The 23,320-nt window shown below is 34.2% G+C and overlaps 1 protein-coding gene across 4 annotated transcripts in view; it reads left to right on the top strand.

Moving 5' to 3' along the window:
* Nucleotides 1-17,279, top strand: part of LOC140452283 (uncharacterized) — a 30,261-nt gene extending 12,982 nt beyond the window's left edge. Inside the window, exons 4-8 of one of the 4 annotated variants that reach the window (XM_072546449.1) lie at nt 2,573-2,644; nt 2,700-2,780; nt 10,889-11,075; nt 11,240-11,488; nt 15,447-17,279. In XM_072546449.1, the coding sequence (XP_072402550.1) occupies nt 2,573-2,644; nt 2,700-2,780; nt 10,889-11,075; nt 11,240-11,488; nt 15,447-15,518 (661 nt within the window). In that variant the 3' untranslated portion in view covers nt 15,519-17,279. Of the gene's footprint in view, nt 1-2,560; nt 2,645-2,699; nt 2,781-10,888; nt 11,076-11,239; nt 11,489-15,446 lie in introns of all 4 variants that reach the window. The other 3 variants (XM_072546448.1, XM_072546450.1, XM_072546451.1) reach the window with 3 other exon arrangements.
* Nucleotides 17,280-23,320: the final 6,041 nt, after the last annotated feature.

Below are 23,320 nucleotides of genomic sequence, written 5' to 3'. Positions count from 1 at the left end.
TCTTAGATAATTCTAAAACATTGTGATAAAATTGTTAATTTTGATAAAAGTTTAAATTCATTTCTAAAAAAATAATGTCAGGAATTTGTAAATTACTTTATTAAACTTTAAAAATTTCAGATTGGGGTTTACAGCATATGACAAATGAGCAAATTTGTATTAAACTTTTTTGCATTAGTAACTCTACTTAACTACATTTTTCTGAGGTACTTCAGCTCTGCGTGCATTTTCAAAATTTTTTGTATGGTTAATTTTTATGTTCATAAATCGTTTAGACCAGATGGCATGTTCAGTTTAATATAAGAGATATTATAACTAATTTTTAACATGGGGCGTATAAAATGTGTTGCATTTGAGTGTATATTTTATTTTACATCTAGAGATTTGTTCTTTGTAATGAACTCAACTTGAATATTTTCGGCTCTGTTGGTCAGCACACAAGCACACTCTGTGCGAGGAGCTTCTTGTTGTTTATTAAGCTTAATTTTTTTATTTAAACATATTAGTTTAAAATAAAAACTGGATCTGCCATTTCTTGAATTAGAATGAGCGAGTAGATCGGGTCGGCCAATGGATGAGTAGTACAGTACTGTGTCGTTGATTTATTGATCTGTACAGGAATGAGGTAAGACCTTAAAGAAACTGGAATATAGATATTTTACTTTTAGGTAATTAATGTAAAATATTCTGCAATATGACTTCAGGCAATGAAAAAAGTAGTGTATGCAAATGTAACAGAAAAAATCGGTTGGGATAGGAACAAGGAATTGAATGAAAATAAGAATTGCACAAATTTTAACTATAGAAATATATTTTGTTTACTAAAACATTGTACATGTAAACTTAAACTTAACTAATTTCTATTTGAGTGATTCAACGCGCCTAATTCTCTAGTGCTGCGCGCGCAGCGGACCGATCATGTTTGAGTGGGAGAGAGACGCAAGGCATTCGCCGGTCCGGCGGGCCTCTCTCTCGTTCGGTGACTCATCGTAACAGACGTGAGCGGGCGTTACACTTTTTCATGAGTGACTCCCAGCCACAACCTAATTTAAGACGTTGTCACGTCAAAAAATGAGTCTGGTTAAGATAAAATTGATCAACACGGCACATATTTTCATTAAATCAAGTACTAAGACATATGAATATAATGTAGTGTAAACTACTTTTGAAAGCAGAAAAAAGGACAGGTTTATGGCACCTTCATGCGTATATCTGGATATTATTCTGTTCTGAAGCACATGAATTATCCACTTGCATGTTGTGTTATTGATTTTTTTCCTCGTCAGTGCAATGTGTATTAACTCAACAAGAGATATTATCAAATGCACCTTCGATGTCCAAGAATACAGCAAGAGCGACTCCGTTCTGTTGTTCCTTTCGAGTTTGGGCACCAAACCAAACAGGGCGGCTTTAGCTTATTTCCCTCCTTGATATGCCCATTGCTACTAATGTAGTGGGTTTTTATTAAGATTGTTTTTCTTGATGTATTCATTCAAGATTTTTTTATGGTTGTTATGTGGTTCAACATGAATTATGAATGAGTATTTTGGTCACATAACCAGAGGAGAAAAATATGAGCTGTTGAGAATTATTATGCAAGGATCCAAGGAAGAAGAAGCATAGGAAGAAGACGCATCTCCTGGCTGAAGAACCTTAGAGAATGGTATAACTGTAGTTCACTACAACTTTTCAGAGCAGCAGCCAACAAAGTGACCATAGCCGTTATGATATCCAACCTCCGATAGGAGATGGAACTTTAAGAAGAAGAACATGAATTAAATCAGACTCATCGGCCTGTTTGATTTTGCCAAGATGTAATCTGGTTTAGGAATAACGCCATCCTCACTCTTCTCCAAGCTTTGGGAATGCATCCCAGGGCATGGCTAGCTCGAAATATTTGGATCAGGGGACCCATAATTATTTCCAGTACCTCTTGGAGTAGCCCAAGCAATATACCATCCAGTCCCGTAGATTAAGCATTTTTGACAAGGACTGCAGCTCTTGTCAAAAAATAATTATTCCATACTATAGCTTTTAAGCCCGAGATTCGGTTGAGAGTAGCGGTTGTCTTCGTTTATACTTCTTGAAAATTGATTGACTCATACCTGCAAACCTTTTAGGGCTTTTTAATACTTTTACTGCCTTTTACTTATTTAATGGAAAATAACCACAATATTAATTTAAAATATCTTTATTTTGACAAGTCCACTTTAGAAAATTATTTCCAGAAAACGTCAAAGTAAACGTATTTTCAATCAAAAATGTGGTTGTTTCTCATTAAAAATAGTAGTTTTTTTATTAAATTATGAAACACTCAATCTTTATTCATATTGCAATATTTAGTTTGATCAACTCTAGGTTACTATTTATACAGCAAGTTTTTGTTATCATTTAAGTACTTAATAAAGAAAAGTAACCCCATTGTTATTAATGTAATAAAATGTTAGCATTCAATTTTGAAAATTTGGTTATTGAATATATTAAAAGAAATATGCCAACTGGTATCTTATTTTTGTAAAACTATTCAAGTTTGGTAATATTACCTGAATACTGAACGCAGCCATGGTTACAGAGGAGTTAAGCCGATCGACAAGCGTGACGGAGCTGGGGCTCACAATTGGGGATCTCACAAGGATGTTATTGAGTGAGTTACCATTGTAAAATTTATTAGAACTACTGTTTACAATATTCTTTTAAAGGGAAGCAGACAGGCCTAATAATGATGCTAACGAAAGTTGGGGAGACGAAGTTAAAATTGAACCTATTGAAACGGAAAAGAAGTGAGTTTGTTGTGTTTGCTTGATGCCTTGCACTTACGTTATGTTGCATAATTTACTTGTTTTGTGGTTATTGCGTTTGGATATGATTAGTTTCCAATTAGGGGATAGACCTAATAACAATATAGTTGATATTAAAAATAATTGTTTTGAAATTTCGGCGATATCAAAAGGAAGAGCAACCTAGATCATGGCATTCTCATAAGAAGCCAGTCATATCATTATCACATCTATTTAGAAAGGAGGCTTTTTCATTTTTGAATAGCCGAATATTAAAAAATGGTGCAAAAACAATTATTTTTAATTTAAACTATACATTACAAGAACATAATTCACATCTAAATACAGTATTAAGTATTTATATGTGAATGGTGTTAATAAAAATTAATATGTAGTAAATTATTTAGTAAATTTGACATAAATATACTTAGAAAAATAAAATTAGTTCAGTCTAAACAAAAAACGTCTAAATAAGAAAATTAATTTGCTTTGCATACTTGTACATCGCTATACATATTAACAAGGTACTGGGTTATTTTCAGATATTCTTTTGTGAAAATCCAATAAAAAACCTATATCAAAAATATAGTACCTGCTACCAATAATCCTCTTAACCACAACTCATCCATGCAACTTTATGGGCATACATACACACAAATATCCCTGATTATCCTAGCATTTGATCTTCCTATCACGAAATCTAATAATTGGTGAATAGTTTTTTTGCAGGAACAAATTAAAAAAAAAAAAATGGTGCAAAGACAATTATTTTTAATTTACATACAAAAACATAAATCACATCTAAATATAGTCATAAGTATTTATATGTGGATGGTGTTGTTATCTTTCACACATTTAACAAAATTAATATGTAGTAAATCCTTTATTAATTTGATATAAATAAGCTTTAAAAAAGAAGTTATAATAAAATTAATTTTCTTTGCATCGCTAGATTAACAAAGTACTGGGTTATTTTCAGATATTCCTTTGTGAAAATGCAGTAAACAACCTATATAAAAAATGTAGTACCCGCTACCATTAATCCTATTAATTATATCTGATCCTTGCAACTTTATGGCCATACAAACACAATTATCCCCGACATTATCCAATCATTTGATCTAACCGTTCCTATCACGAAATATAATAATTGGTGAACGGTTTTTTTGTAGTGAATTATGTATTTTTTCAAGTATCTGTATTAGGGTCGGCTGTGTACACTTTTGGTAAAACTTTAAATATATAAAAATTATTTATTAGTTTACTTTTCAAAAATAAAAAAAATTATAGTCAGTTTCTTGAATTGGAATATACAGTGGACCCTAATATCAGGTAAAATTTTGATTATTTTTAAATTTTTTTAAAAACCAATTTATTTTTTCTTTTTGGAATGTTTAATGTGCATTATACAACAAATTTGTGATTGCACTGGTAATTTTAGTCCAACTTCGAGGAACATAAGTTTTTATACAGGGTGACATTTGAAAATTTTCCCCAGTTAATATTTTCATTTCGTTGAACTCCATTGTAAGGGTAAATCTTACCGTTACAATTTTAAATCGGGAGAAAAGTGACATCATTTTAATGACAACTTTAATATTTTTGTGTCATGGCTCTCAGTCACGGAGTAATACATACCAAGATCCGCATCCCACCTCCTCATATCCTCTACATTGAGTAATTGACCTGGAAATACTCATATTGACACTCACGGATGTGATAACTATGGGTGATTTTCAGGTCAGGACCCTGTCTGTCGCCTGAACTCCATCCAGATGGTTGGAGTACTCTACCCGTACCCTAAAAAATTTTTTAATGTTTTTTGTGAAGTCGCTTAATGTGCTGTTTGTATAAGTTTTTTAGAAGTTTTTTTAATTGTTGAAGAAATTTTGTATTTTTTTCAACAATGGGCTCCCTCTTTAGTAGTGGTACTTTTAAAATGCTTGACCACAGCTCTGAGGATGGCTTGTCAAGCCGAAAGCGCTCAGCTATGAATTAAATATTTTACATACTTAAAATACTTGTCTTATCAATTCATTCATTTGTCATAAGTGTACAAAATCATCAGTCTTTTTCAATATAAAAATGAGAAATCAAGAATATACCCTGCAAATATATGCTTGCAGAATATTTGACGTTGCTATTTTATTGCGAAGCCAGATGGTTATTGCGCGGGAAATTTTTACAACGTTTTTGTGAATGAAAAGAGGAAACTGCCACTTTTTGCACAGAATTTTAAAAATTATTTTCTTGCTGACGACAAATCGGTAGCAAGTTACGATTGGGTTAGGGATTCATTTTGATTTATTTCCGAAGGTATCTCAACTGAAGAAGAAATCTTCATAGACTTTACTAAAAGCCGCTAAATCAAGATTTCTGTTTATATATATTGCCATTTTCAAGATTCAGGTTTGCGAAGCCGGGATAATCTGCGGTGGTTGGTGGTCGAAAACAAAATTTACCTGTTTTCGATTGTTCGTGATCTTTACGAGAATGAAAATATTTACGGTGGGAAGTTTTTAAATTGTCATCTTTTGTATAGTTTGCGACGATACATTGTTTTCCGCATTTATAGGCATACAGTTTGAGACTTACGCCAGGAAAAAACACTTTATAGCCAAGATCTATAAGCCCGGAAAACATTGTATCTTTGCAAATAAGCTGTGAGAGCCTACATTTTTGATATATCGACGGTTAAATGTTGTAGACTCGTAAAGTCAAAAATTGTTAGATTTATGAGGACCTTAAGTAATTACTATTTAAATGAAAATAAGCCACAATTAAAGGTTAAAGTAAGTTTATTGACGTCAATAAACTTACTTTAACCTTTAATTGTGGCTTATTCCCATTTAAATAGTAATTACTTTAACATGCCACAAGAAAATAGCTTCAGAACAATATTATGAGGACAATATTGTTCCGAATGTTCTGGGAAACCCCAAATTCATGAAAACTGTTATTACATGTTTTTTCAAAGAAATAATTAAATAAATACTAAGAAAGAAAAAATATGTACTAAGCATCGAAGTTTTTGTGCTCTCATAAAAAGTTGTAAATTTTGATTTATGAGGCTTTGATATTTAACCATCGATATGTGGTTTAGTATCAACTATAGACAATTAGAAATTAGCAAATAAAAAGCATTTTGCATGACACTTTTTGATACAGGTATCGAAAAACTGCTTTTGATAAATTTGGTGATAACAATGTAAGATCGCTATTTGATTTTAAATACGAAAGGTGAAGACCGGTAAATTATATGGAAAAGTGACACAATTTTACTGAAAAAATACTTTAAAATGAGAGTTGGTAAACTTATTATTGTTGATTTCTTGCCTAATTATTGCAAAAATTGCTTCAAAAGTCAATTTTTTGAAAATTAATAACTTTTCTAAAAATGCACAAAAACTTGGGAAAAAATATCACATGTATTTAGTTAAAAAAAAAATCAAGAACTTTCACTTTATTGCAAAATTGAAATTGTTTATCCCAGAAAGCTTTTATCTACAACGTTATTAAGCGTAAACTATTAGTTCTACATGAATTCTGAAAGCGCCAAATGGAATAGAAAAGCTTATTTTACCAAATTAAATCATTTAACGATTAAAAAATTAATATAAATATTGTAAAATAGGTTTACAAAATTACTGTGATTGTAAGCTTACGAATAAATAATTACACACTTAAAATAATTCAGACTAATCAATATATAGGTAAAGTTAATTTCTTTATTCGAAATGTTGACATTTTTAATCGAATTTAAAAAAATACAATGTCCTACCACCCTTAGAACCCGAGTTAGTTTTTGTTTTATTTCTCCATTCCACACTATTTCAAAAACCGAATTCATAAATTCAAATATATTTACGTTGCAATGTCTCTGTTCTAATCAACGAAAATTTGTTTTTTTTTTAATTTGAGGTACCTCGTTGAATATATTATAAAAATTCAATTATTTGTGAATTGTTTATTTAATGGAGTAATTTGTTTAACGTAAAATCGAAGTTTTTTGTGCATTTTTAGAAAAGTTATTAATAATTTTCAAGAAATAACTTTTGAAGCTATTTTTGCAATAACTAAGCAACGAATTAACAAAAGTAACTTTACAAACTCTCATTTTAAAGGATTTTCTATGCTTGTTCAGTAAAATTGTTTCACTTTTCTATATAATTTACCGGTCTTTATCGTTAGCATTTAAAATCAAATAGCGATCCTATATTCTTTATATATTAATAATATATAAACATTGATAGGTAAAAAATAAGGTTTAATCATTTGCATTTCTATTGTTATTGCATATTTTGTTTATAATATTGTTATCACAAAACTTATCAAAAAGTATTTGTTACATACCTGCATCAACAAGTGTTAATTGGAAAATCATTACGTTTCCGGTCTACTAATCAATAAAAGCTGTAGATTCATTCAATCTTATGGGCTAGTTCAGAGGCAGCGGAATCCGCGTGATTTCAGTTAACCAGAATTGAATGGGGCTCAGACAGGTGCGGTTAATTATTGCTTTCCATTTAATTAAAATAATGGAAGTCAAGGAACCAATGTGTACTTGCTCCATAAAAGAAGATATCTGGTGCATTCAGTGTTACGTGATCGCCACGTTCAGAAATCAGTAAATAAATTATATTTCCTGATAACTTTTAGGATGTCAAGCGTGTCACCAAATATATAATGTGCTATGCACGCACAAATTAATTTTCCGGCGGTAGAGTGGCGGCTACCGCTCAGATTCATGATCCGCTGTGGTCTGGTATAAACTAAACCAATATAAATTAGATCCGCTAGGTTTGCATCCTTGCGAATTCGCTGTATCTTGATTTTACTGCTTCTTTATATGTCATCTCTTAGAAGGTTGATAATCCTCACCTTCGATACCGTCGCCCTGAGTAAGTCAACGGATTTACATGCAAATCAAGCTTTTAAGTTGTTTAACCGGAAAACACGCCTCCTTTGACTTCTTTCTTGTATTTTTCCTTAAGAAGTTACGTTACAGAATACCCTTTTTATTTTTTTGAATGCACTTGCTTGTTCTTTTCCTGCCTTAATTTTTTCATTGTGCTTATTACCTTTAATTAATATTGTTCCCAGATATTTATACTTTTGGACTTTATTTGCTCTCCAAGTATTGTTAACTTTTCTCGACGTTGCTGTATTTTTACTGCCCTGTCAACCATTAGTTGTAAATCTTCCAAGCATTCAGCTATTAAGATAGTGTATTTTCAAATCATGTCTTGTTGATGGATCGATAATTTATTTTTATACCTGCAGCTAGTTCTTCCAAAACTTCGTTAATTATTTCATCTAAAAACATGTTGTACGGGACAGGGATAATATGCAACCCTGTCTATCGCTTTTAATCGTTTCAGTTTTTCTAAAAACTCCGTTTTTTATAGGCATTTTACAGTTTGATATATAATATTCTTGCGAGATCAAGCGTGTCATTGTCATCATTAAGCTCCACAACGCTTTGTCTTTTTTTATCTGGAAGCTGTCGGTTTAACACCGGTCGTACTACTGCAGCCATTAGGCCCTGGTATACTCAAGGCTCTTGTATCAAGCCCACATCGAACTTTCCTATATTAGTTATATAACAGCAAGTTCTGCAGAAGCTGTCTCGCCATACCGTGCCAGTGCTATAATCCCTCAGAGTTCTCCAGCTCTTTGGTGCTTTGCTTGAGAATACTTTTCCTCCTGTGTGATGCATCCCCTGGGCACGATGGTGTTACACCTCGGGAATGGGGAGCACAGTAGTCGTAGAACGAATTTCATGTGATAAGTCATTTGTGATGTGGCCGATTGAGCGTGGTATGTATATTTTGTGTGTGTGTGTGTGTGTGTGTGTGTGTGTGTGTGTGTGTGTGTGTGTGTGTGTGTGTGTGTGTGTGTGTGTGTGTGTGTGTGTGTGTGTGTGTGTGTGTGTGTGTGTGTGTGTGTGTGTGTGTGTGTGTGTGTGTGTGTGTGTGTGTGTGTGTGTGTGTGTGTGTGTGTGTGTGTGTGTGTGTGTGTGTGTGTGTGTGTGTGTGTGTGTGTGTGTGTGTGTGTGTGTGTGTGTGTGTGTGTGTGTGTGTGTGTGTGTGTGTGTGTGTGTGTGTGTGTGTGTGTGTGTGTGTGTGTGTGTGTGTGTGTGTGTGTGTGTGTGTGTGTGTGTGTGTGTGTGTGTGTGTGTGTGTGTGTGTGTGTGTGTGTGTGTGTGTGTGTGTGTGTGTGTGTGTGTGTGTGTGTGTGTGTGTGTGTGTGTGTGTGTGTGTGTGTGTGTGTGTGTGTGTGTGTGTGTGTGTGTGTGTGTGTGTGTGTGTGTGTGTGTGTGTGTGTGTGTGTGTGTGTGTGTGTGTGTGTGTGTGTGTGTGTGTGTGTGTGTGTGTGTGTGTGTGTGTGTGTGTGTGTGTGTGTGTGTGTGTGTGTGTGTGTGTGTGTGTGTGTGTGTGTGTGTGTGTGTGTGTGTGTGTGTGTGTGTGTGTGTGTGTGTGTGTGTGTGTGTGTGTGTGTGTGTGTGTGTGTGTGTGTGTGTGTGTGTGTGTGTGTGTGTGTGTGTGTGTGTGTGTGTGTGTGTGTGTGTGTGTGTGTGTGTGTGTGTGTGTGTGTGTGTGTGTGTGTGTGTGTGTGTGTGTGTGTGTGTGTGTGTGTGTGTGTGTGTGTGTGTGTGTGTGTGTGTGTGTGTGTGTGTGTGTGTGTGTGTGTGTGTGTGTGTGTGTGTGTGTGTGTGTGTGTGTGTGTGTGTGTGTGTGTGTGTGTGTGTGTGTGTGTGTGTGTGTGTGTGTGTGTGTGTGTGTGTGTGTGTGTGTGTGTGTGTGTGTGTGTGTGTGTGTGTGTGTGTGTGTGTGTGTGTGTGTGTGTGTGTGTGTGTGTGTGTGTGTGTGTGTGTGTGTGTGTGTGTGTGTGTGTGTGTGTGTGTGTGTGTGTGTGTGTGTGTGTGTGTGTGTGTGTGTGTGTGTGTGTGTGTGTGTGTGTGTGTGTGGGCGCGCGCGCGCGCGCATTTTTGTATGTGTGTCATGTTCAGTCAAGAAATCTACAGTTAATGTCATCCGTAGCCCATATATTTTCATTTTCTCAGTTTATTTGCTTATACCTTTTCACACCTATCCCATATACTCATAGGATGTTCCCTATTAGCCATTGGGACGTGCCATTTCAGGGATGAGAAGTTTGTCTAGTTTGTCCTGAGTTGAGTTTAAGCAAGTTCAGATAGCCTGTGTTCCATGATTTTCCGCAATTCTGATCTGTTGACTGCTTTGTTTTTCCAGTTGGTAATCTCTAAGAGTTTTCAGATCTTGTTCCAAGTATGCAAATTTGGGTCTTCCTTTCGAACTTCTTCCTACTGTTTTTTTATAATTTTCTTTGGCATTTCACTCTACTATATTCGTTCAATCTAGCCCACCCAATGTAAACATAAAATCTTTATAAACATAAATAAAATATAAATATAATAAATTAATCTTTATAAATTTATATCAGGTTCTGTTTTTACTGTCTCTTAATTCAAAATGATATTGTCTATGACATACATTATTTTCTTTTACTCTCTATTTATGTGCCTGAAGATTTTTCTTTTAAAGATATCTAGTAGTTTTTCATCGCGTTTTTAGAGAGTAACGTACTTGATGCACATAAAGGACTGTTTGTATCAGGGTTGAGAATATCATACAAAGTGAACAAATGGACTTGGTAATAAATCCGTACGGTTTCCACGCCAACTCATTTTCCAGCGATGGATTAGCGGTTATCGCTCAGTTAGTTGCATGATCCGTGTGCTGAGGTATAAACGTACTATATCAATGTAAATTATATACGCAAATACAAAGGGAGGTTTGTATTCGCGCTGCTTCTGCTGTATCTGAATTAGACTTATGTTGATGTGTATTGACGACAAAAATAATTGCATTTTATAGATCGGCTGGATTCTGTATGGACAAGATCTACTAAAGAATGCATGTTGAATGAAAATATAACTTTTTAACATCAGATAAAAAATAACAGTGGAATGTGAAAATTGGTCATTAACATTCACATCACCTTTATTTTTCATGTATAAATTGCACGCGCTCTAGCTAACATTTATGTTTCTTGATTTTTTTTTATAAACTTAAATGAATATACAGAGAGGAAGTCGAAGTCGAACAAACACCTGTAGAAGAAGAACCAAAAGAATTGACCCTAGATGAATGGAAGGCTCAACGCGCTGGACGTGCTAAACCCCAATTCAATATTAGGAAAGCTGGCGAAGGAGAGGACCCAAGCCAATGGAAGAAAATGTTCGAACTTAGGAAAAAAGAAAAGGATGAGGAGGTAAGAACATTAGAGATATTTTTGGTACTAAATACTATCATCATATTCCATTTCATCTTTCAAACTGGCATATTATTTTTTGTATGTATAACTTACGTTCGGTATTAAGTTTGCTGATATGATCAAACTGTGAATAGTCCTTAATATATATATTACTTTTATAGGATACTGATGAAGAAGAATATGATGCCTCAGAATATCCCCAACGCGTTGGTAGACAAAAGCATCTCTTGGACATCGAGATTCAATTCAATGACAGTGTACGCAGAGGCGGTGGACGCGGAAGAGGACAAAGATCTGGCGGCCCAAGAGGTGGTGGAAATCGCGGTGGTAGTAGTGGTGGCGGCGGAGGCGGCGGCGGCAATCGAGCTAGAGAAAGTGATAGACCAGAAAGACGTTACCATAATGATGCTGTAAGTAAAACAGTAATACTTATGCATTATAAATACTACTGTTACAAAGTGTCATTAGTATTCAGTATTATTCCATTCCTGTTGTCTCTCTGTAGTTGATCTTGGAAACCTCTTTATTTGGTTTTTGCTCATCTTTTGCTAGATTTTCATTTTCTTTAGCTTTCGCTAGATTTTTGTCAATTCTTTTAAAGCTTGTGCTAATACGCATTTATACAACAAAAAATGTATACATGTAAGTCCTTAAACCACAGAAAATTGAAATGTAGCTGTAATGGAAATACTCCATGCTAATGTGGTAAGATATCATCTATGTCGAATGGTCTGGAAGGGGAAATCCAACTATCAATAGAACGTCGAGAACAACTAACTTCTAAGGAAACAACTACTCCGTTCCAGATGTTGGCGATCACCATAGACATTTTGTTAAGTTCTTAGGTTATGGAACTAAACATACCCTTTCCCTTCAGTAACAAATTGAAGTTAATACACACTGAACAGCAAAAAAAGTGGCCCCTATAAATTTCCGAAAATAAAAATTCGTTGGAAGTTTTATGCACTGGTTCATATTGCGTCTCAATTTAAATATTTATTGCGATCATGCATGCTTGTTTTCGACAGTTTTGACGTTTATGGTGTTGTTTGCTGTAGTCGCTGTTTATCTTCTAAGTTAAAAACATTTTATTGCAGCAGTAATTTAGCTTTTCAAATGTGGATTTCGACTAAGTGGATAATTAAGATATGGTGTTATCGTAGATATTGCTCGAATTGTTGCATTGCTACAAGATGGAAGAAGTCAAGTTTATGTATAAGAAATTTTAGGTATTCCGAGAACTACAGTACGGAGAGCTTTCCATCACCTTATAGAGACTGGTACATGCTCACGTCGACTTGGTTCCGGTCGTAGAAGAGTTACCTAGCAAAGAGATGATCGTTTTATTGTGATGGAACTTTTAAAAACTCGCCATTCCACTGCAATTGCTACAAGAAACTTTCTGCAGGAGGTTCGAAATGTGCATGTAAGCGATAGAACGGTTACAAGACGCCTGAATGAAAGAGAATTAATGGAAGAACTATTGTTCCCGAATTATAACCCAGACACTGTAGGAATTGATTAATTTTTGATCGACAACACTGGGATATACAGGATTAGAGCCGAATTCTCTTTACTGATGAATCGCGGTTCTGTTTGAAGTCTGGCGATGGCCGAGAGAGGGTTTGGAGAGGGAGAAATAAAAGATATGCTCAAACTTGCATGTCCCAGAGAAGAAAGTTTGGCGGTGGTGGTGTCATGGTTTGGGCTGGCTTCTCATTTCAAGCTTGAACATTATTTTCATCAATGGCCCCCTGAATGCTCACCGTGATATAGAGGATGTTTTGGCAGAAGCAGTAGTTCTATTTGTTCCATTTATTAAGGACAATTTCGTCTGTATGCAATTACTTGGGGGAAGTAGGAATTAATACTCTAGAATGGCCAGCCTGCAGCCCTGATGAGGGTTAGAAGTCAACCAGGCCAGCCAGAAAGTCGTCCAGAACTTCAAAACATGTTTCGTGAAGAATATGAACATATTCCTCAAATTTTTATTCAAAATTTGTTCCTTTCCCTTCCAAGTCGTATGCAAACGGTTATTGATGTTTTAGGGCATACTACCCGATATTGGACAATTTTGTTGACAATTGCATGTTTACTCGCAATTTTTATTGTTTGTAATAATTCGCTTCAATATTACACTATTCTTTTGTAGCCTTCTAATTAAATAAATTAAGGAATCAAGCAGTAATGGCCATTTTTTGTTTTAACAATGAAAGATGTTGAGTATACAATATGAAACATAAAACTTCCAATGAATTTTATTTTCGGAAATTTATAGGGTGGCCACTTTTTTGCCGGTTAGTGTATTACATATATTCAAAGTGCTACAATTTTTCGTTGACTTCTTTGTCTTTCTTTGTCGACTGTGTTGTAATTTGTAGCATCTCCTGAATATATTGTTCAGAAAGAAAACTATTTGTTTAATAATGTTTTCGCGATTATATTGTGACGATTTCCAGGTGTGTGTAATCTTCTGGGAAATTAATTACTCATTTGTTGCGCATTCTGAGTGAATCAGTACTACACATTCTTCATATTGTTCGTTGTCAATTTTTCCATTAAAGTCTCCCATTATGATGATTAGCATATATTTGGGAAATTTGCTTAAGGGACTCTTTATATTGTAGAATTCCTCATAAATTCTGGTTTGTCTATTGTAGCAGCGTACACTTGAATTTTGTTAGTTTTTATAGTCCTACATTTAGCTTTGACTGATGATACATTCTGATATAGGAATCAAATTAGTCACATAATTTGTTTTTTATTGTTTATGACATTGACTGGTGTCGGTATAATATATCAAAGTCAAACAACTGTAACTAGCTTTTATTACCACATCGAGTTATGTTTATTAATAGACAGACGGATTTCAATAGAAGTTCAGCCAGGATTTTATCCCTTAGGCTTTAAAAGTAGTGAAAGATGAAGTTTAGGAGAGTAAAATGAGGAACACTGTGGGGTTTCCTAGGTAAATCTGCGTGAAAATTGAATTTTTTTGTAAAGAAAATCATATGTGCTGCGACGATTTTCTCCCTTATGCCATTTTACGAATCAATAGAGGAGTATTGATTCTATTTTTAAAAATTAAAATTTTCAGTACACTAAAAGGCATAAGGAATAAAATCGTGGTTGAACTTCGTACCGAAATACGACGGTCTATAAGCCCAAGATGAAAGCCATTATTCATACGTAGGTTTTATATACTAAAAATGGATTTTATGACATTATAACGGCTCTACTGAACTTTGTCACAGTTTCATTCAGTCATTCAAAAGAAGGTATTGCACTCAAGGGAGTACCTATAGAAGTGAGAACTTCTTAAATTGCGTTGAAATTATAAGTATTAATTTGACATAAATAAAATTAATAATATTTTGTGAATATTAAGTACATGTAAATATTTATTATTCTTAATGAAATCATATAAAATTAATATCGGTCTTATTACATTGAAAACGTTGTGCATTTTTGAATGTTTTGGTTTAGATAATATTTGCGCACGAATCGCTTTATTTATCAGTAGAAAATATCATTTATATGGTAAAATATAATACTCAGGTATTGCGCCATCATATACAACTATTTTACATTTACATTTATACATTTACATTACAATTATTAGTTTACACTTCACAAAATCAACTTTTATCCGTAATTTCAAAAATTCTCAACATCATCATTGCCAGCATCATCATAGCTAATTTCTAAAACTGATACAATAGGTCTAAAGTATTCTTTTTAAAGATTCGAATCTATTTAAATGTTTTGTCAAGACCGCATCAATAGTATTGATGCGGTAATATAATATATTTTTATCGCCTGCAAAGTTTATGTTAAAATCTCCACTCAGGTGCCATTTCCATTTGCTATGTCGAATGTGAGGGAGGATTCCATCAGTTGTTTATTTTGTATTCAACCAGAGGCCTTCAATAAATCAAGTCAAAAAATCAAAATTTGTCTTACAGTAAATCTATTTTTGTCCATAGTGCCCTATGATATCTCGTACGTAACTATACATTCATTAATAATCAAGATAGTCACCCTGTTTGTTTTTTCTACCTTAATATATAATCATTATTCCCTCCCAATAACAACGGAGATATGATGTAATGCCCGTTTGGAAATGCCTCCATATTTATTTTTCCCGTCATTGTACTAGTTACCCTCTCCTCTTTCAACGATACATTATACGCCGTTCTTGAGCTGTGCGACTTTGCAACCAATTTGAGTAGAGGTGACGGTTGCAAAATCTGTCGTGTATTCAATTGCTTTTTTCCCATCCAAAAAGTGCACAACGTAGCTAAAGAAGTTTTCACTTAAAAAACAAGTGTTATTCTGTACTAAAGCGTTTTATTGTTTTTGTTTTAGGTTGATGAAAGAAACGATGCCCGCCAAGCTCCTAAGGTAGATGACGAACGTGATTTCCCCTCTCTTGGCTAATGGTTAGCCCCCAGACAGTCGTTCACTAAGTATTATCAGCTATTTTAGTGGATTACTACAATGGGGCGACTATCATCACAATAAAACTGTATATTACAATTTAACTACTTTGTTATGTCGGTACACAATCTGTATTCCGACATAAACAGGTCTTTAGAATTTCTTAGCAAGTTTTTCAAATATTCTATAGGAATTTCTTTCGGAAAATATCTCATTTTGAGCTATTGCAACACGTGGACTGCCGCGCCTTTGACGCCATAATATATACAAAAGTACAGCAGACACCGTTTCTAATGCGGTATTTTTTTGAGAAATAAACTATATTCAGTGTAGACTGGAACACTCTGAAAGGTGGTGACTACTAGTCAGTGTTATGCTGTATTGTTAAACAGTTTCATATTGTCGCTGATGCTCATGTTAACATTTGTTCATGATGCCATTTTTCAATTTGCATTTTTTATTACGAAGTTTTAAATATTAAGTTATAGGTTTAAAAAAATTGACAGGAAAAATTTGGACATGGATGATAGTAACGCCAGTCTCGATATATTATCATAATATAATTAATTTATCATATTGTAAATGTATTTTTTGGGTTGCTTTGTCGCTTTTCTATATCCTTAAATATAGCATCAGCTGTATCCATATATACAATATTCTCAAACATGTTGTCAATGTATTGCTGTCATTAATTCAATGAGAGGAAGAGTACTCATTATCTCAGTTCTGATAGGCTTAGACCATTTCGCTCAAGGGGATATTCATGTACCAATCGAACAAAAACCTAAAGTTATTCATTTTACAGCTACGGGTGGATATACGAGACTTAATACAAGACGCAAAAAGTCAAGTGTACATTTTTTTCGAATAGGATATACCGGATATTCTAAAACACTTAAGATTCAAGGCAGACACAACTGTTTCCAAAGCATTTAACGAATCGGGCCTAAGAGGATGTGATATCTGTAGGTTGGAGTCAATGTTTCTGACTTATGAAATGCTTCAGTTGAAACTGCTGTATCTATCTTCCCCTTTTCCAACTGTTTATAATCCCCACCCTGTTTGCTCGCATTGATCTGGTTTTGGCCATAAATTTAACAAAAAGAACAACGCATTACAAGGAAAGAATAACTAAAATAAAATATCAAAATCAGTTGCAAAAGTACGAGAGTATTGAAAAGCGACAACGTTCGTATCGATAATAGTTTATTTTTTGTTAAAAGCTTTTTTTAATTATAGAGACATGTAATTAATTGTATTTTATAGCTATTCGCTGATGTTGCGGGTATTATGAATCACTCGTATTGCCAGTGACATGAGTGTTTTGAAAGATAACACAAAATGGACTCCGATCTGTGAAATGAACAATTTCTGTCCTTATGGTTGACGTATGTTCGCTTTCGCAGAAACTGGAAAGGTGTGTGTTCCGGCAGGCGCATCTGTTCAGTTTTACTGAAGTTGTCTGCCAAACTAAGACCTGAAATAATTTTGCTTTTCCATTTAACAGTTTTCTATCAGTGTTAGATGTCAATACATTTACAATTTGGGACATACTCGTATCATATTTTTTTACTACGACTGAATAGTTTTGTATTCATCTAAATGTGTCGAGAACACTAGTAACACTACGGGATTTTCATGTGTGGTAATTTTAAGTTACAATTGATTATATATTGTTGTAAAAACCTTCAAACAACATTTTCGAGTAGTTAAACGTGTATGATACACAATTTCTTCAATAAAATGTTTTGTTGTAACAAATCGTGTTTTATTTTTCCTTTATTTTTAATAAAGGATAAGACAATAATATAAAATGAGATAAAAGATACATGAGAATAGGAATAGGATTTCGACCACGAATAAAAATACGAACCAAAGAAAATGATAACGGTGCTAAAGAACTACATAAAAAGAAAGACAGTCAAGGTTTGACGTATAGTGCCTTTATATACAGTGTAGGTAAAAGTTTATGGTCGGTATTGACCTTACGTGAGATGGAGTGAGAAACACCTTTTTAAAAAGAGAGATATATTAGGTCCGCCCTTTAAATATTGCCGAAAATACATGAGTGGAAATAATAGAAAAGGGGAAATTCAACGTTGCCAAGCTTATTGGTTTTATTTGACCTGTTGTCTTTTTAGCATTTGAACAATGTTCTATGGATTTAAATGGCAGCTTACTGTTTTTTATTGGGAATATGCCACAATTTTACTTTACAATAAGTGTAATATAACATTTTGATTTCCACTTCCGAAATCGTTTTATATAAATAAAATTTATTAATGATTCGTATTTTAAGTACGATTTCCGAATTAAAAATCTAAACATCAAAATAAGCTTATTTTAAAGTCAGATTGTGCCTTATTTCCAATAAAAATAATTAACTGCATATAACGCCACAAACTTCATAGAAAATTATTTGGCAACATCTCATGTCGCGTGGTCAAAGCCTCGAATCAAAGTAGGGACACAGGTAACGAAAACGAGTAGAGATGGGTCAATGCTTTTTAAATGCATTCTTTTTTTTCGAATCCTGAGAAAACTAATAAATATTTGTGAAAAATTTAAACGCAGAATGAAAGAATACATTATTACCGAGGGCCGAAAGTACCTGAAAACTTCTATAATGTTTATTTTAATAAGTTACAGGGGTGAAAAATAGAGAAAATTTAGTGTGATTTTGAATTTCAAATATCTCATTCAAAAAACTTCTTGTTTATTCTAAGGGACTTTCGGCTCTCGGTAATAATGTAATCTTTCATACTGCGTTTAAATTTTTCAAAAATATTTGTTAGTTTTCTCAGGATTCGAAAAAATGAATGCATTTAAAAAGCATTGGCCTGAAATTTTGCGTCTACAGCTCTTAAAACCGATTTTCGTAAACAAGTAACTATGATTGTTTAACAGTAGTTTCAAGTAAGAGAATACCTACATAAACAAACATAATGACTATTATCGTTTATGTGTATATTTATTGAAGTGAAAGAAACTACTGAAGGATATATTTATTATAACTTGAAAAATAAACTCTTCTGTTCTTCTACTTCTTGGAGATCTTTTGATCTATTTAATTCTAAAGCTGCCTCTGGTTAATTTCCTGGGAGGTAGATTGCCAACTATCCCTCCATCTTTTAAGTGGTCTTCCTGGAGGTCTTGAACCTGGCGGGTTATTTTCTAGGGCAATTTTTGGGAGTCTATTATCAGCCATTCGTCTTACATCACTGTACCACATCCTTTTACGCTGCCTTCCCCATCTTACAATATCTTGAACTTTGCACTGCTCTCTAACTTTTGATTTGATTTTGAACATGTGTTCACATTTACAATACTTTATGAATATAGTGGTTAAGTCAGGATATACATGGCGATGGTTTTTCCACCATTGTAATGGACTCTCGATACAGGTGTACGTTTAGATGAGTCATGTCCAATTAATTACACCATGGACTAAAGTCATCTTTATCGGTTTCTTTTTCTTGTACTGGTTGATTTTCAATAGTACAATCTTCTTTTCCTTTTTTATAGAAATAACCTGCTTCTTAACTCTTTCTTTTGTTTTTTTATCTATATTTTTATCAGAAAATCCCTGCACTTTAAATCGTGAATCCATAAATGTACATAATGACAATGTGCCACTCTGTTCTATCCCTCTAAATCTTTTTGCTAAACCCGATATTAGTAATTGTACTACGTCGGATACTATGGATGTAAGGTTACCGTTTGCTAAAATTTTATTGCAAGATTCTTGCAGGCAGCGTACCATAACAATCACTGAACTACCCTTCAAGTATTTTTGGCCACTCATTGTACTTGTTATTTCTTTAAAAGGCCGTAAAATTTGGGAAAGTTGAGAACAAATAATCCAGTCTTCATTATTTAGATTTGGTCTAAGTCTAAGTCTGTATTAACTAATACCAATGTGGAGCGGATTGCCTCTTTTAATTCGGTCATTCTTTTTAACATGTAATAAGTGAAGTTCTACCTAGTTTCCACGTCTTGGATTGGCCGTTTGGAAACTTTATGTTGTAATTGATACCTTATAAGCCTTTCTGAAGATAAGGTACTTTTTTTGAAATGTGTTTTTGCCGAATTGTCGAAAAAAGACTTTTTATTTTATCTATTTGTACACGACAGCATTCAAGTGCGTCCTCCACCAATAAATTTAACGTATGAGCAAAACAATTTAAATGTTTTCATTCCAAAACATCTTTAATAGCTTTGACCATATTTGAGGCATTATCAGTTATTGCAAAATTTACTTTTCGTTTTAGACCCCACTGATAATAATTTCACTAATTTCAAAAGCGATGTTTTCTGAATTATGGTTTCCAGAAAAATGGCAGCAGCCTAATAAAACCGTTTTAAATTCTAAATTTTCGTTTAAATATTGTCCTGTTAATGCGATATAACTCTCAGTTACTCCATATGTCCAGAGGCCAGTAGTAATACAGATATTTTCTACTTCTTTAACAACTTGTGATCTAATAATTTGCTCAGTTTTGATATAACATTCCTGAAGTAATGAACCTGACGTAATGAACAAGTTTTTCTTGTTGGCGAATGTTCCAGGAATCCACCCTGCAAACTTTTTAAAAGCTCGTTCTTCAACTATGAAAAACGGATGAAACGAGTCTTTGCATAGGTTTAGTAAATCCATATCTATTTGTTTCTTTTGTTCTAAACTAAACGCTTGGGTGGCGGTGGCAGTATGTCAGTACTTGTAGTAGAAGTAGTAGAAACGGACAGAAATGCGTCAGGAGAAGTTTCAATCATTGCAATATTCAGAAAGTGAAACAAAAAAGCTGCATCTTCTACAAATGTGCATTTTTTGAAAATAAAATTATTATTATTCTTATACTAGGTCAATAATTTTGACTAAGAAAAATAATTCTTAATTGAATATTTACAATAACTAAATCCTTTAACGAACTATCAATAAAGATTTGAAATCGAAAATGCAGATCAATCGTAAATCGAAACTCATTCATTAATAAGAATACCTAGTTATAAAAAACAAAGAAAAGAGTTAAGAAGCTGGTTATTTCTATAAAAAAAGAAAAAGAAGATTGTACTAGTGAAAATCAAGCAGTACAAGAAAAAGAAACTGATAAAGATGACTTAAGTCCATGGTGTATTTTTGATGAATTAATTGGACATTGTTTAACTTATTTTTCAAGTTATAATAAATATATCCTTCGTTAGTTTCTTTCAATATTATAGCCAATACATTTGTTTGTGTACTCGCTTATTTGAGACTACTGCTAAACAATCAACTAGTTACAGTTTACGAAAAACAGTTCCGATAAAAATGTCAACGACCCACCTCTAGTTTCATGGGTATATCAAGATCGGAAGCAGAGATATGTAAAATATCTCTGATCGGAACTAATCGTCTCACTAATGGCCAATGGGTGTCAATAAGAAATATGGAGGGGAGACCAAGGGGAAATATGATTGTTATCTTTGTCTATTCGCTGAAAACATGATTTTATATCTGTGTTAGATATGCTGTTAAATTTTACCATACCGACCATAAACTTTTACCTACACTGTATATGCTTATACGTATTTCATCCTAATAGACATCATCAGAGAGGCTGGTACATAAGCTCTGAACGTGAAAACAAATCTTTTCCGTCGAAAAAAAGCAACAATAAAATGAATTCAGTATCGATGCGACGTTTATAATAAATCGTGAAATTATAAATCCGAAGGACGAAACCAAAATTCAGATTTTTTGCTTTAATCTGTGTCTTCTAAGAATTGCAAGACAAAACAAACGATGCTAAAAAGATGTAATAAATATGTATAAAATAGGAGGACGTTTGTGAAAGTAAAAAAAACCTGATATTATTAGGTCCATCAAAATAAAGCGGCTGCGGTGGTTAGGTCACATAGAGAGAAAGAATGATATGGAGCCGCCAAAACATTTATAACCAAAGAATAGATGGAGTGAGAAGGAGGGGCAGACCCAGAGCACGATTTAAGGATCAGGTGGAGGAAGACTTGAGTACGAAACTGGAAAGCCAAGGCAAAGAATAGGAGAGAATGGAGACTTATCCTTGAGCAGGCCAAGACCCACCATGGGTTGTGGAGCCAATGATGATGATGATTGATAAAGTAAAAACTTAAGTATCGAGCGTATATCTCTAAAAAGAAGTAAAAAAATACTACCACGTTCATCGAAAATCGAGTGATACGACGTCGTTATAGACAGTAGGTGCGAAAAATAACACCTTAATATTTCTTTAATTTTTGACATGTGTAAATGAAAATTATAGCCAATATATTGGTAGTGATTTGGTATTCAGGTAAAAGGGCAAGATGATAGACATATAGGCTAATGACGTCATCAATTAGCTGATTATCCTTCTAACAGAAGCAGAAGAAAAACTGATGTTCTAAACAAAGTTATATTCTCATATGTTCTTAAAGATTATACAAAATAAATTTGTTAATTGATGTCGAGAGTTCAAAACACTTCTACATAATATAATGGGGATTACCCAAAAAATCTCTGCATTGCTACAATTTTTCCGTTCATTTTTTTCGACATCACACTGTCTACATCGTTGATAATATTTTGGATGTAGAGGGAATTGAAATTTGTTTCAAAATATGTATATAGCTCGGGAAAATAAGATTTCTCTCGGGACAGGATTTGAAAAACTGCAAAATAAGGCAAAATCAGATATTTGTTTTGCCTAAAATTGTGTATTTTGTTTCCTCAAAATATCGGATATCAATTAGTTTAAAAATTATACTATATGTTTATCACGGACCTTTTTTTTTAATAGTAAAAAGTAATTAAGATACTGTATCTGTAGAGTAGGGAGGGCGAGTTAAGTTTCACAGCACTTCGGCCACAATTGACCCATTGTGCATCCTCCCAGGGAGCTGTCACCCTTAGCTCATTGTCCATCCTGCCATTTCTAGGAAGGTGGACAAGTCACCAGGAGACATCTCTCTTATGTGCGCAGGTGTGGGCCAGGACTCGCCGAACGCGTACTCTCGTATTAACGATAACTCTGGGCATTCACATAGGACATGCTCTACAGTTTCGTCTTCTCGTTCACACTTCCTACATAGAGGTGTGTCTGCTAGCTCCAGTGTATGGAGGTGTTGCTTAGTTGACAATGACCAGTTAAAAAACCAACTGCCAAACGTAGATTTTTCCTGGTCATTCCCAAGTACTTCTTAGATGTTGACTCTTCAAGGTTACTTAGTGTTACCCTGGCAAGTTTACATCCTTTCCTTTCTTCCCATCTTTTTACGGTTTGCGTATGGGAGTGACATTTGACAATTTCCGCGATTGTTGTAGTTGACCAACCAAAAAGATCCCCAGGACCTAAGAGTCTTAGACCTGCCGCCTTCCTAGCTAATTGGTCAGCAATGCGGTTGCCTTTATTCCTATTGTGTCCTTTAACCCACCTCAGGATGATGGTATTACCATCCGAAGCTTGAGTTAGTGACTCGTGACACTTCATTACTAAACCTGATGTGACACGTGGTCTATTCAAGGTTAGTAGCGCTTGTCTGCTATCTGTGCAGATCATTATAGTTTTCCCTGTTTTGGGTTATCTCTTTTGCGGCTATGGAGATACCAGTCAGTTCTGTCTGAACTACGCTGGCATTTTTGCCCATACCCCACTTTATTCTTAGGTTCAGTGATCTGGAGTATATCCCGCATCCTGAGCCTTCTTTCATTTTGGAGCCATCGGTGTATTGCAACTTTGGTTCAATTGAGTCGCAGCCTGCCTGTAGGAGTGGTAACGCATCCAACTCTCCTCGCCAGAAACGAG

This window comes from Diabrotica undecimpunctata, chromosome 10 (genome assembly GCF_040954645.1).
Source record: "Diabrotica undecimpunctata isolate CICGRU chromosome 10, icDiaUnde3, whole genome shotgun sequence".
NCBI classification, from domain to species: domain Eukaryota; kingdom Metazoa; phylum Arthropoda; class Insecta; order Coleoptera; family Chrysomelidae; genus Diabrotica; species Diabrotica undecimpunctata.
Note: the sequence above shows the minus strand (reverse complement) of the source record. Positions and strands in the feature narration are given on the sequence as shown.